The sequence below is a fragment of the Macrosteles quadrilineatus genome, unplaced genomic scaffold (genome assembly GCF_028750875.1).
Source record: "Macrosteles quadrilineatus isolate MER2022 unplaced genomic scaffold, UCM_ALF_1.0 Scaffold_9__3_contigs__length_116548681, whole genome shotgun sequence".
Classification (NCBI taxonomy): Eukaryota; Metazoa; Arthropoda; class Insecta; order Hemiptera; family Cicadellidae; genus Macrosteles; species Macrosteles quadrilineatus.
This window is the reverse complement of record NW_026542602.1, coordinates 82,442,958-82,456,926: the sequence shown is the minus strand read 5'-3', so window position 1 is coordinate 82,456,926 and position 13,969 is coordinate 82,442,958. Positions and strand designations below refer to the sequence as shown.

At 34.4% G+C, this 13,969-nt stretch overlaps 2 protein-coding genes across 3 annotated transcripts in view; one reads left to right on the top strand and one right to left on the bottom strand.

Moving 5' to 3' along the window:
• Positions 1-13,969, top strand: part of LOC129002066 (cAMP-dependent protein kinase type I regulatory subunit) — a 159,052-nt gene that overhangs the window by 5,428 nt on the left and 139,655 nt on the right. Inside the window, exon 1 of one of the 2 annotated variants that reach the window (XM_054429578.1) lies at positions 12,232-12,366. The exons of the other annotated variant lie outside the window; for it this stretch is intronic. Within the exon in view, the coding sequence (XP_054285553.1) occupies positions 12,352-12,366 (15 nt within the window). The 5' untranslated portion in view covers positions 12,232-12,351. Of the gene's footprint in view, positions 1-12,231; positions 12,367-13,969 lie in introns of those variants that run through there. 2 annotated transcript variants of the gene reach the window in all.
• On the bottom strand, positions 1,885-6,339 carry LOC129002067 (uncharacterized). The gene is made up of 3 exons (XM_054429579.1): positions 6,045-6,339; positions 3,541-3,816; positions 1,885-2,944 (listed from the first exon to the last, which is right to left on the bottom strand). Exons 1-3 carry the CDS (start codon positions 6,199-6,201, stop codon positions 2,541-2,543), a joined length of 837 nt encoding a protein of 278 aa, XP_054285554.1. The 5' UTR covers positions 6,202-6,339; the 3' UTR covers positions 1,885-2,540.

Below are 13,969 nucleotides of genomic sequence, written 5' to 3'. Positions count from 1 at the left end.
AAAAAATTGAGAAATAATACTTATGATCTCTTCATGCTGTATGCAATAAACACATGATTATTGTTTTACCTCACCGTATAAGTGTTAGATGGTGTGTTGAAACAGTAGTTTCTCTTTCATTGGTGTCATTTGTAATATAATACGGATATGGAACTATACAGGATTTCCCTCTAAGAGACTTCATACAAGTTTTTCCTAAATCAACTAGGAAACATGGTATTTTAACTGTGGATGGCGTATTTATAATTTGGTGGGAACATTTAGTACAATTTACTAGGAAGATCTCATTAGCTGTACCATTACTCAATACCTGATGTCGAGTGGTGCTAAGTTAACAAAAAATTGGTAGTTTGAATCAGTAGGAATTGTTTTATTAGCTCTTGTCATGCATTTCCACCCTTTTTTTGAAAATTGTTGTGTACAGTGGCATAGCGACAGAGGAGCAAGTAAGCCCTAGGGGGCGAGGGCGACGCCAAGCTAGGATTTTTTTGTTTACTATGTTGTCAAGTGTGGTTGGGGCGGAAGTAAGGTGAAGAGGAGGGGGTAGGTATTATTCCAAACTCCCATATAAACTGCATGGAAATATTCGACCAATCACAGCCGGTGCATCAGGCTCTAATGGAACAGATTAGATATAGGGTGTTTGGGACTCTGTCCAAACAGTATTTTAAAGTATTGCCACAACGAGCGCTGAGATCTGTCAAAAACAATTATTATGAGATCACTGATCAGTGATCGGTCAAATAAATGAATATTGTAGTGATTCGTGAGGTTATGCTTTCGTGCCACGCACGCCGGTATTCGATTTGTTAATTTATTAATATACCACTGTTTCTTTAGAAGTGTTGTTTAGTGCTAATAATGAACTATGAATTCGGTTAAAAAAATTTTACAAAGTATGTGGGTGGTTAGGTGGTAAGTTTTGAATAGAGAGTTGAGTTAAAAAAAACCCTTGAAAGTTGAGCTAGTCCCGCCAAAACCTGATTTAGTTATCACACAATGTCAAAAATCCTGTAAAAGTAGGAGAGGATTTATGTTTGTACTGTTCAATTATGCCTAAGATAATGCCCAAACGGGCATCATCTTCTAAGTGCTTAAATATCACTGACATCTACCCCCCATTTGTAAGTTCACGTCCTTTGCTCAGTTTCCGCTGTTTACGAGCACTTGGTGTTGGTAAAGCTATCCTGTTTTGAGGAGATTTCTAAGTAAGGATAAGTTCCGTCCAATGAACTTAATTTAAAATCATCTTTTTATTTTCGAACACCCCAATTAAATAGGTTAACTTAAATATAATAAACCCAATGAAAATACAAATTTATGTTTTAAAAATTATTATGTCTAGATTGCAGTTATTATTTTTCAAAAATTTTTCCGGGGGAGGGCCCTTGGACTGCATACCTGGAGGGTTACCCTCCTGTCCTGGGGGCGGCTTGGGCCATCTCTGCTCCAGGGCGATCCAAACCTGGCTACAACACGGTTGTGTTTGTCTTGGGTTGTTAAAATAATAACACTTAGCCTATCTTTGGTCATCATCTTCTAGTTAGGAAAATTTCACTGGTTGCATTAATTGACATGCCCCTACCAACTAAACGCTCTACCAACTAAATGATACTGACTAAATGATACAGAAAGAACAGCTTTTCATTCAGTAACTTCTCTGGTGCAAATATTTTTAACACTAGAACACTGCCTGCTTTTAAAAGTATTAAATCAATTCTTAATTTTATCTAAGAGAAAGAAATATTACTTACGTTTTATACAATGTTATATGGTATGTTTGTACATGGTCACGAAAGATTAATTTAGCCCCTTAATAATTTAATTGATTGTGGCAATAAATCAAAAGTGGAGGATACAAAAAACATGACAAATGTTAGCATAACAATAAGTTTATTGTAAGACGCAAAGGCATTATAAATATAACAGTTTTAACAATACATTCAGTAAATATATCACCGGGAAACTAAAGCATACGTATATTTGATCATGTTTAATGTCATGATGATTTTCAATATCACAAGCTAGTTTTGTATTAAAATGTTGTATACTTAAAATTACTTCCATATTATTTGATCTTCATAATTGTCATTGAGAAAAATCTACCTAATATTTACAAAACCATAAAGATAAGAGCACATGTGCAGTTTACTTCAAGTATTAAGTTATCAGTAATACTAACTAATTGTCATTTCACTATAACACAGCTTTTTCTAACAAAAAGTTTAACAATCCTAATATATGACATAAAATATCTAATGCTAGTAACACATATTCAGGCACACGTGCTAGATACCCTGTTAGGCAATAAGTTGAGTGGTAGACAAAACTAATTTTTGGTTAAATGAGTATAATATTGTATAATAATCTCAAGTGATTGTAATAATCTCTAAATATCATCGTATCTGAAAATATATGCTTTGGCAATGTTCTTAACTCTATACAGCTGTAAAAATGTACTCTCGCCTGGCGAGATATTTCAAAAAACCCTTTAACTATACCCTGAAAGTTGATATGTATTAAAGCTCTTAATTTTTCATTCACTCTAAATCTAGTTCTAAACCTAGCTGTGACGGATTTAAAAGTGGGGATTTGCCATTTCCAATGTACTCCGGTTTCCAAAGCTGGTTACGAAAGAAGTTGTTGACGACTGTGATGTCGTGGTCGATGGACGAGAGCAATTGGGACGGCAGTGATGTGATTGTCGCATTTTCCGTTTGGCTCATAAGCAATGGTTTGATACCGGCAACTAGATCTCTTGCAACGGATACTGATGTTTTCATCTCTTCCGCTTCAATTCGCCTTTCTTCTGCCTCGTATCGTGACTTGATTATCAGTCTCTCCCTTTGGAGTCGGATTCGTTTTTCTGTGATAGAGTACATATTCATAAACGCCTTCTGACAGACCTCAACTGTTTTCCCCGCAGGTAGTTTGGGCCTCTTTCCTTGGAAAACAAAACATTTGTATTACATAACATTCACTCAATATAAATTCAGGTAAATAAACAAAAATACCTTTAACTTAACATTCATTTTGCTATGCAATAATGAAGTTTATCTACATTTTTTTACAATTAGCAAACAATTATTTATTACTGAAAATCATCAAAATTCAAAATTTGTTGGAAGATAAGGTGTTGCTGGAAAGTGTGATGTTTTTTTGTTAAAACCTCAAGATGTTTAACGTTAAGGGCTCTTGGGTCTTTTTTGTTTACATATCCTCCATCTAGTTCCAGTACAACAAAAGCTGGATATTTTGTCTAGTCTTAAGAATAAGAACAGGGTTTTTGCCATTGAAAATTCAAGTACCGTAGGCCTAGATTAACCTAGCTGGGAAGTAGGTCCTTTATATTGAAGACATATGTTATGGAAGATAATTGCCAGAATTGCGTTACCCATAGGCATAAAACTGTTTTGTAGGGTCCTATCTTTTGTCAAATTCATGCAAGTAAAAGTAGTTTACATATCCCAACATTATTTAACATAGCTTCCGTCAAAGGTCAGGCAATTGTTATTTTATCCATCCAAAAACTCAACTCACTTTTTAAGTCTGTGACAGATAGGTTCTCTGATGGATAAGACGTTGGTAATTCCAAGGGTATTCTGTATTTACAAGACACCCTGCGCTGTAGACGACCCCCAACTCTTGTCTCTTCTTGGTATAGTCGTTTGTGAACCGACCGCATCTCAATATAAGACTGCAGAAAGTAGTTTTGCTTCAGATGATCTCCCATTTTGTAGAAGTCTATGAATAATCGCTCTCTCACTTCTTGCGGAATCTTCTCTCCACATTTTTGTGGACAGTTGCATAATTGATCTGATGAAAAGAAAATTGTTACTGTCATGAACATGGTAACTATGACTAATACATTTTAAGTGGGCCATTTTAAGCTTTAAAAGCTTTCTAAAAATCAGTTATAAATATATATTAATGGAACAAATCAGTTTCTCGTTTTTGCAGTCCCAATCTACAATTTTACTTAAAAAGAGGTATGTTGTTTATATACGTAGATTCCTTGCTTCTTATGACGAAGTGTAATAGTCGCATGTTTACAGATATAAAATTGTGTTTTTACGATATTTTCTAAATGAGTGCAGCGTTAACCGAATAAGAGAATGAGTCAGTGGACGTAAACCTGACTGCTTTCAATTGTAAGGTTAGTTGCTAGGGTGTCTTAGGCAAATTACAAAAAATACGAGGATTAAACTTAGTTGTAAATTAAATAACAATAACCAGCAAAACTAGAAATAAAAAATTGTTGTGTGAGCTCATTTGTAATTTTACAAATCCAATCTAGTCCAAGTTTTACAAAGGCTTATTTGGTTTAACAGCGAAAAAGGAAAATAATTAAGTGACTACTGACTATACTAAGTATGAAATCATTTTAGCCTATTTTATCAGATGTACGGCATTACTATAATTAACAATCCTAACCTGACCAGTAAAAATAGGTGACACATAAGTAGCCTACATCGTAATAGTATATTACGTTACTAGTCCTGAAAATAAGTGTTTACCGGCGAGTGTGGTAGTCGAGTACGGGATTACCATACGGGTCCGGTACACATATTTTGGACCAGTTACGTACGATAGTTTACGCCATACTATGAAATCTATACAAATCCTTATATCACCAACTAAAGGATTAAAAATCACTAGTCTTTTTGTTTATAACCACTCATTGCCACCTAAATTACAGTAGGCCTACAGTACTACGCAATGAAACCCCATTTGAATAAGCTGGCGGCAAACAGCTGTTTTCTGGACTAAATACTTGCGTGGGAAGTTCGTCAAAACAATTAACTTAGTTCAAGATTGTTTAGATTTCAGGCTAGCCTACATTAAGGAAAAATGTTTATAACTGACAAAAATAATTTGTGTAAAGTGCTTACAAAATGTAAAACATTTTATTACCGTATTGTGCTGGTTTTAGTGGTCACCGTGATAGTAAATTGTGTGGAGAGAACATGAGGAGGGAGAAGGTAAAGGATTTAGCTTTCCCAGTTTAAACTCAATTTTGTCTAACCATTATTTGAAATTTTAGAATGAATTGGTCAAGTCTTAAAGTTTAGCGGAGGAGGGAGGTTGAGGTTGCCAAAAGACAATAATAAAGTACACTGTAGGCTTTAACTACCTAGTCTATAGGCTATAGGTTTTTGCCTTTCTACCAATATGAATATGTTTAAATGGGCTACTTTACATTTAAAATGATGAATAAAATTAGGCCTATATTTAAAGATAACAATAAAATCCTTCAATACTGTAAGTTAAGTATTTCAAAGTTAACGTTTGCATTGAACGAGCTGATGAACACCTTATATACTGTATTGTTTCAAACACTGACAGTAAGTTATTAGATCTATCATGGTACAAAATAGCAACGGAAGTTTCATTTTACAAAACTGAACATGAAAAAAAATTGCAGGCCCCTTTGTAACTTTGTTAGGTTCTACTTAAGTTAGGTGTAAGTTAATAAGTTATTTTCCTAACATAAATTTGTAACACACCAAAGTACCAAAGTAGGCTATCAAATCAAATTACCCAAGTTAACTTTTTACAGAAGATTGGATTAGCTACTGTAGTGTTTCGCCAAATTCGGCACCTTTAATAGTTTTTATTATGAAATTGTACTTATTTTCATCAGATGTTTCAGAAGAAATTAACTTAATGACTGTCTGAAAACTAACCTCAATCTTAAGTTAGAAGTAAAGTTATCTAACTTAAATCGTACAGGTTTTTTATAAGTTTGATGGCCCTCATTTGCTATAGTAGTACAGTTATTTTAAGGGTTTAATGTTCCAATGCCAATCATATCTTACTATTAGGCCTAATAATTCCTTTTTCCGTACCCTTATTAACGATTTATAGGTTATGTTTCTACTAAAGGAACTCCGTCTGTGACTTTTGCTTTTCAATAAATTGTTTATTACACCGAAATAGCTCTGAGATCTGAATTGACGGTCATTTTATTCATTCTGGTCAAGACAAAGAACCTAGTCCTGGTCTAGATATCATAAACTAATTCCCTAAAATTAGTAAATTACCTGCTTGTTTCTTAGCGGCTATCGTTCTACCCGTTCGAGAAATGTATTCCAATCCCGCATTCCTTAGTCGTTTGTTCTCTTCCCTATCTTCATCTGTCCAGTCGAATGCTTTCCCGTTTTCGGGAATCGGGCTTAAACTATCAGAATCTGACGCCATTTTACAAACACTTCATTTCCGTTCTTTTGACTGGTACTCCACAAAACAAAAAGATAATAACTACGTGGTGGGGGGAGGTAAATGTACTGAAGATTCAGTGAGTGAACTCAGAACTGAGGAGAAGAGCAATAAAAAACTGCCAGGTGCTGAAGTCTGGCGATGATTCCATAAACTTGACACGAACTGTGGTTCTTTGCGTCGCCGGCAGAGCGCTCGTTGGCCAGCTGACGTTTCATTGTCATGAGATACTGTCCAATCCACTCAGCTCCAGCTGTTTCAATCAATTGAATTAACAGCTGCTCTACAAGCGTTGTTATAGTAAAACCAGAAACAAAAGAACCCTGGGCCGTTTCGAGCCGCGCAGGTTTGAATGGTACGCCACACCTAGCTGCGCGAACCACGTGATCTTTTCGTTTCTGCGCAGGTTGTTTTGTTCTTGGTATATCTATAGTATAGGTTAATAAAGTTTTATTGAAATACACCGGTAACTTTTAAAACTTTTTGCTGATAGTGAAAATAAATTCGGCGGTTTTAGATTGAGAAACGTTAGGCGAAATCGCCGATGCGCCACTACACTACATTTCATTAAAATGTGAGGCTGTTAGCAAGCAAGCGTATATGACAAGCGTAATTTATAAACCATGAAATCAGCTGATATGTCTTGAACCGCCAGATCTGTTTGTGTAAGAATTGAGTTAAATAAAAAAATACGATACATTACGTGGATGGCAATTAAAAACGCTACTCTGATACTTAATATTTAATTTTAAATATAAATAATATCAATATTTAATATGTTAGTATTTAATATTTATTTGATATTTAATAAATATATTCTGCACCACTAGTTGTAATATTTATTGTATTGGTCCCTATTTTTGAACATAGATTGATATCCTTAACTAAAATATTTATTCACAAAATTTCTAATTTCCATATTCTCAATCGGTCTCCTGTCAATCAGACAAATAATTGACAAATCCATTTAGATCATCTTTCTGTATTATTTTAGTTGATTCGGTTTCTACCTTTGTCTATTGATGGAAGTATACATCCAATTCCCATGTTACAGTTTTTCATAGTTTTTGTACGAAAATAAACTTTTATGAATTTAGCCATCGACTACTGCACCTGATTTCAATTAACTTGATGATTTCTGTTCAATAGTACGCCTTGTTTAACAAGCTGAATCAGACGTTATAGCATCTGTCACATTATATCAGTACAGCTGATCTATATTGATGGGACGTCTACTGCAGAATCCAAACGTCAATGATTCTACTTGACTCAGTTTTGGAATCGAAAGTCGGTAGTTGTAAATATTTTGCTGACAATGCTATGGAGCCATATAGAATAGAGCTACTGTATATGGTCGCCTTCTCAGACAAACAAAACAAATACCTAACTCCCTTCACTTTTAAACTGTTCTAGTCTCTCGTAAATATAAATTTGTGTAGTTCCGTTAAGTGTGAAGAGATAAAATTAAAATAGTCGAAACCATGTAATAAATATACTACCGTGCAGATTTGTTCTGGTTGATAAGATGAAGATAAATTTTAAGGTGTGTTTGTTTCCTACGGTATGTTTGGAATGAGTTTTTTTTATTAACTTGCCATACAGAACGATTAATTTGTAAATTGTTGCTTGTGCTGCAAATTACAGCGCATTCATTGAATTCGTAAATTTTACTAATCATTGGTAACATTTATCTAGTCGATATCATTCTAGAGCGTTAGAGGACACGAATTAGACACTAAAATAGATCTCATATTTGACAATAGGATACTCGCACTTTGCATCAATTTCTTGTTATCTTAAGTCTGGCGTTTAAAGAAGGCGTCATTGGCATTTTCAGAGATGAAATTAATGAAAGTTATAGGTGGTTCTTTTACACGGGGTTTGTCCGAAGAATGAAGCCAGTCTGGGGGCAATGTGGGTGGGGATCAGATGAAAATAGCAGCAAGAATGTGTCAAATATAGAGCATCTCTGCGTGCGTTCTCGCAGCCCGCCGTTAAATCTAATTGCTCCGTCACTCGTCGCATATCTTAATAATTTTGACCTTCAAACTCATCCCAAACAACATACGAAACGCCACGGAGAATCTAAGAAATCTTTTCAACTTCACCCTAGATTGACTATGTTTTAGGAAGAATTACCTTTCTTTGAAAAATCTTGTCAATTATCATAATTTTTGTTTAAATTACAGTACAAATAGTTGTTTATAAACAAACACCAGCTTTGCCAAAGCGAATTTTTGCAGGATAGAAAAAGTTGATTCTTTTTGCCCAACCTAAATATGAAAGCCCTTGAAGAAACCTCAATATCATATATCTGAATATGGAAATAACGTAGTTTGAATAATTGAGGGTGGAATGAAAGCTACATAGTTTTCCACATATTCAATTTCATTATTTTAAATAGTAATCCTTTGTATGTAGATGATACTTTCATCTGATTGGCCCAGTTTTCTTTTCGTGTGATGAAAACACAGATTTTTAGTCACCGCATTTCTATAATAGATTATTGTCGTGAAAGCAGATAATAAATATATTTAACAAAAAGAAACTCAAGCTGCACAAGTAAGAACAGCGTGAATGAAAATAATTGACGGACATCAAATAAACAATATTTTAGGAATTACAGTAGTATTTCAAAGAGATACAAACAACGTTGATAATGCAGCAAGCCTACAAGTAGGTAGCGCCTGCCGCAACACTGCCTTGTATTGCGGTCTGCGGATCACAGTTAATGCAGGCGTTAAACAATGTCTACGCGTGAAGTATTTCGGGCACACCGCACCATACACAAATAACTCAAGTAATAAAGTTTATAGTGTTATTTACACTAATTATTATTATTGTAATCTTAAATTTAGACTTCTACTTTTTGAAGTATGATGTTTGATGAGTATGATTGTGTCGAGTTTGCGTGAAAGAAATGTCAAAGCAAACTTAATTAGGTGTAGTTTGAATATTTTGAAATAAGAATGAAGAATTGTTTTAGCTGATTCAACGCCAGTTTGTATATACTGTATACATTATTTACAATAGGGCTATTCCCCCTCCAGTAAAATGCGATAAGTAAACGCTCATAATTTATTGGCGAATTGATAGGTTATGTAGAAAACCCCTTAACATTGCACATTTAAACTTCTAATGTTGTTATTATGGAAAAAAGTAAACTGTTGTACTTTGCGAATTAAATGTATTTTTATCAAATTCGGCAGATTAATTGATTTTATAGGCCTACTATTATATTTTACGAAAAAATCCTTCTTTATAGCAGCAAATCTGAGTAGATAATTATTAAATCAAATTATATTTAAATAGGGAACAAATCAACAAATATAAGGAAATATTTTAGTCAAAATAAAAAAAATCCAATCAGACAAATGGAAATCTAATTGGTCTGCATATTTGCTGCGGTAGGGTATGGTAGCTGACATAAAAAAATAGAAAATGTCGTTAAACCCTATTTTAAAACCTATTCATTGCAGTTATTTAACGGAAACTTGTATGACTTTAGCACGATTCTAAAATATTGGATGTTTTATTTCTCTATTTAAAAAAAATGCTTTAGATAAATATAGCTTTTCTATCTTAATAAGTCTCATAGTTTATTCATACTAACATAACATGTCATCAAACTGTTTTTTTAAATTTATTAACAAGTTAACAAGTTCAAGTTAATTGTAAAAACCGCAGAGAAAGACTAGTTGGTTAATTTTGTAATACGTTTACCAAAAACTCCGCTGGGTTAATCTGTTCTATAGTAACAGTGTAGGCGTATGCCTGTTAATGTTGCGTTTCATCAACCAGTCCAAAATAAATGTGTAGCGCCCATATTACAATGTAGCGCCGTGCAGAGACGGAAGGCAATCTATACTCTGTACATGGATTGCCTAGGTGGTTAATGAAGGCTCTTCTTGTTGGCAGAGTTAAATTACGTACCTTTAATTAAATATTAGTATTTTTGATTTCAAAATAGTCATAATGCTTTGCTCTAAGTTATGAAGTGCAATTTATATATCAATTTCCCTTTACGTGCCATATGTGAACTAATATTAAAGTTCTGTTTTTTATTGTTCTTTTATTCGATAGAGGGAATCAATACAATGAGCTACCAACAATAGAGAATGAATTCCTTTATTTTATCCGTAATTATACTGTTTAAGTAATATTATGATTAATTGTTTATACAGTATTTATTTTGTTTTAGGTATGTAGCCTGCCCCTGACGTTTTGCGCCTAGTAAGTTTGCTGCATATTACATTATTAATGCTTATAGTTTTAGAATAAAGTAACTTGTTGCCTTTACAATTATGAAGTGTCAGTGAAAACGTATTTTGGCGCAAAGTATTTCTCTCTATTGATTGCGAAGTAAAACACGATATGTTTTGAAATCAAAACAGTTTTGTTTTACTCTGATGAAAAACATAAAAAAACAACCTTATGGTCCGTTTTTAACCTAGTGTCATCACGGAATTTATAAAGCATGATGTATTTATGTTTTTGAAATCATTTTGTTTTTATTCTAACATTATTATAACAAAACTGCAAAGAACATGTTTAGAGGTTAAAACTTCAAAGTAGTAGGTGCGGTTCGGTTGATCCGCTATTCTACAAGTTATTTCCTCGAGTGTTCGATCCACTATTGTTGTGCATTGACCTATTTCACGTACAATGGATCAGCTGTTTGCAGTTTGGATGACAACAGAGAGAGGGTTTGAGAATGATAGTCGTAGGGGTGGAACTCCGAGTGTTGCCGAACACGCCCGAAGTTTCACGATCGTTGTTTATTGGGTAAACAAAATCTAATCAGATACAAACTACAGTGACATGCGCTTCTACGACGTGAAATTGAGATTTTGTTTGATAGCAAACATCGCCTCGTAAAAGAACACCCCCAGTCTCATAACGTTGACAGTTTACACGGAGCACCTCATCACTCATTACATAGAACACTTTGCACAGAAAATCGAATTTTATCTAATGGAAAGATTTGTACCGCATTTTTTTACATCGCCTATCCAACTTAAAGTGTTGAACTAGGCTCATGGTAAATTAAGTGATTTGCACCAAACACCTTTTCAAATTCAGGATTTTCAGAACAAACATGAATGATGAATGTTCTGAAAGTCCGGAATTGATAGTTTACAAGGAACATATTAAGAACGAGTTGAGGGGTTATAACGAGTAAATAATCGAATTGGAAGGTTGCAACGAGTACGGTATATTATACAATTTAGGGCCTTGAGAACCTCAACAAATTGGTGGTTTGCAACGAGAATCACATTTAAAATAGAGTTTATAACGAGCACCTCATGGTTTGCTACGGGCGTATAATTGAATAGAGGGGTTTTAACAAGCACCTCAGCTTATAGAGGGTTTGCAACTAGCATCCCATTGAATAGAGGGTTTATAACTAGTACCTCATCCAATAGAGGGTTTGCAACTAGCATCTCATTGAATAGAGGGGTTATAACTAGCACCTCATCCAATAGAGGGTTTGCAACTAGCATCTCATTGAATAGAGGGGTTTTAACTAGCACCTCATCCAATAGAGGGTTTGCAAATAGCATCTCATTGAATAGAGGGGTTTTAACTAGCACCTCATATAATAGAGGGTTTGCAACTAGCATCTCATTGAATAGAGGAGTTATAACTAGTACCTCATCCAATAGAGGGTTTGCAACGAGCATCTCTTTGAATATAGGGTTTGCAACGAGCATCTCTTTATAAAGAGGGTTTATAACGAGCACCACGCTCAAGTGTAATACATCTCAGGAGCATCCCAGAGTGACACTGATATTGTATCATTCTAGAACTGCTGTCAGATCTTAAAACCATCTGAAATATCCATTCTTGGTTACAGCGATTATTTACAAGTGGTGACGTATTGTCTGAAGCGTATGAGTTCCTCTGTGACAGTATCATCTCGCGATCTCCAGTAAACTCCTGGAGGCCGGAAGTGTGGAAGCACAGAGTGTGAGGAGCGAGGGGTTGGAGGAGGAAAATATCGATTGTAGTAGCGCCACTAGAGCCACAGCCAGTCGTGTCGTAGCGTCCGTCGCGCCACCATAGCGTCGTGTCTGTGTTGTGTTGTGTAGTGTTGTGTCGCCATCTACTGACGCCCTCCTCGCCTAGGATATGCCTAACGCCGAGGTAACACGTCACACAATCAGCTGATCGATTTGTTTACCTTTGAGGTTATGTTTATTCGGGGTGTTTGCCGATCGGCCCGATTGTTTACTGATTGAGGTTATGTTTGTGTAGGAGGATTTCATGTTTTGGGTTGTTCGGTTTTAAAATGTTTATTGTGGATTTGTGAAAGGTTTATGGAACAGGGAATATTTGTGACAAAACGTTTTGTGTCTATAGCTAAATTGATTTCCGTTTATGGTTGTTCGTGGAAAAGTTAATGCAATTTTTACATATAGTAAGTTTATTTTGAGATCTTAGTATTTTTCAAAGTAACACTAATAAACCTGGTCAAAAATTGAAACTAAACATTTTGAGATATCGAAGACTATATTTTGAGACTTTGAGATTTATCCACTCTTTTATTTCTTCTGTATTTGGCCAAACTATCACATTGATTAGTGATGGATCTGAGAATTACTAATTAAATGTAATTGCATGAGTTAGTGTGTCAATATACTATAGATAATACAACTCTACTTTCTAAACGTAATCATCTACACATGTATAATAAATTCGTTTAATTTTAATATATTTTACAAATATAGTTTTCTTTGTTGGTACATATTGTTGTATTATGTACAGGTTTGTACACAACACAATTTTTAACACAATTTCTCAAAATTGTAAAGAATCGACACTCGAATCAGATTGTAAAGTTGAAACAGCTGACTTTTCACTCCTTTCACAATGTTAAAAACGTGTCATTCATTGTCCTAAGTTAATAAAAAATTATAAAATTTATATATACCGACTAAACACAAAACTATAAAACTTTTCTAGTTCGTAAATAATTACGACAGAAATATGAAATAATTGAATTTTATGAAACCATCGGCTCATACGTTGTTGAAAAATGCTACTTCCAACAATACATAATCGTTTACGCTATAGTCTGTGGTTTAGTGCTGAACGAATGTGTAGGTTGTGTATGGTTATATTGAACACAATCTGTAGTTGCTGGTGTCAAGTCAATGTACAATGTTAAGCTTGGATACGTTGTGACGTAATTAACGTTGATCGTCGGTGAAGGAAGGAATAAACGGTAATTAAATCTGGTAATTAAGTGCACTACCTGCTTGTATGCAGTTTGGTTGCCCGAGAGTTACAATAATTAATTACGATTAGTAATTGTTTTTTGTACCGTAGTAAACATTGAAATATACAATAAACTACTTCTAGGTATTGGTTGGAAATGTTCGTAATTAAGAAGCTTTTAGTTTACATTTGGTTTGATTGCCCAATATCTACAGTAATTAATAACGATTAAATACAGAATTGTGTACTGTACTGAAGTACACATCAACAAACTCGCTTACTCCCATTAATATAGTGATAAATAGCAAAGGTATTGAGTAATGTTTGGTTTGATAGACATTAGAAGCAGAAAGATAAATATTAAAATGTAAAGGGATTAATTTGCGTTTCGAATAACGATATTTTTTGATCTTGGTAGACAAATTGACCAAGAAGTTTTCCAAGAGGCTACTTCGATTAAGTTATTCCAAAGCAAATACGGTTTGTGATCGACACAGCTGTTTCTCGCTTGCTGTGGCTTATTAATTCT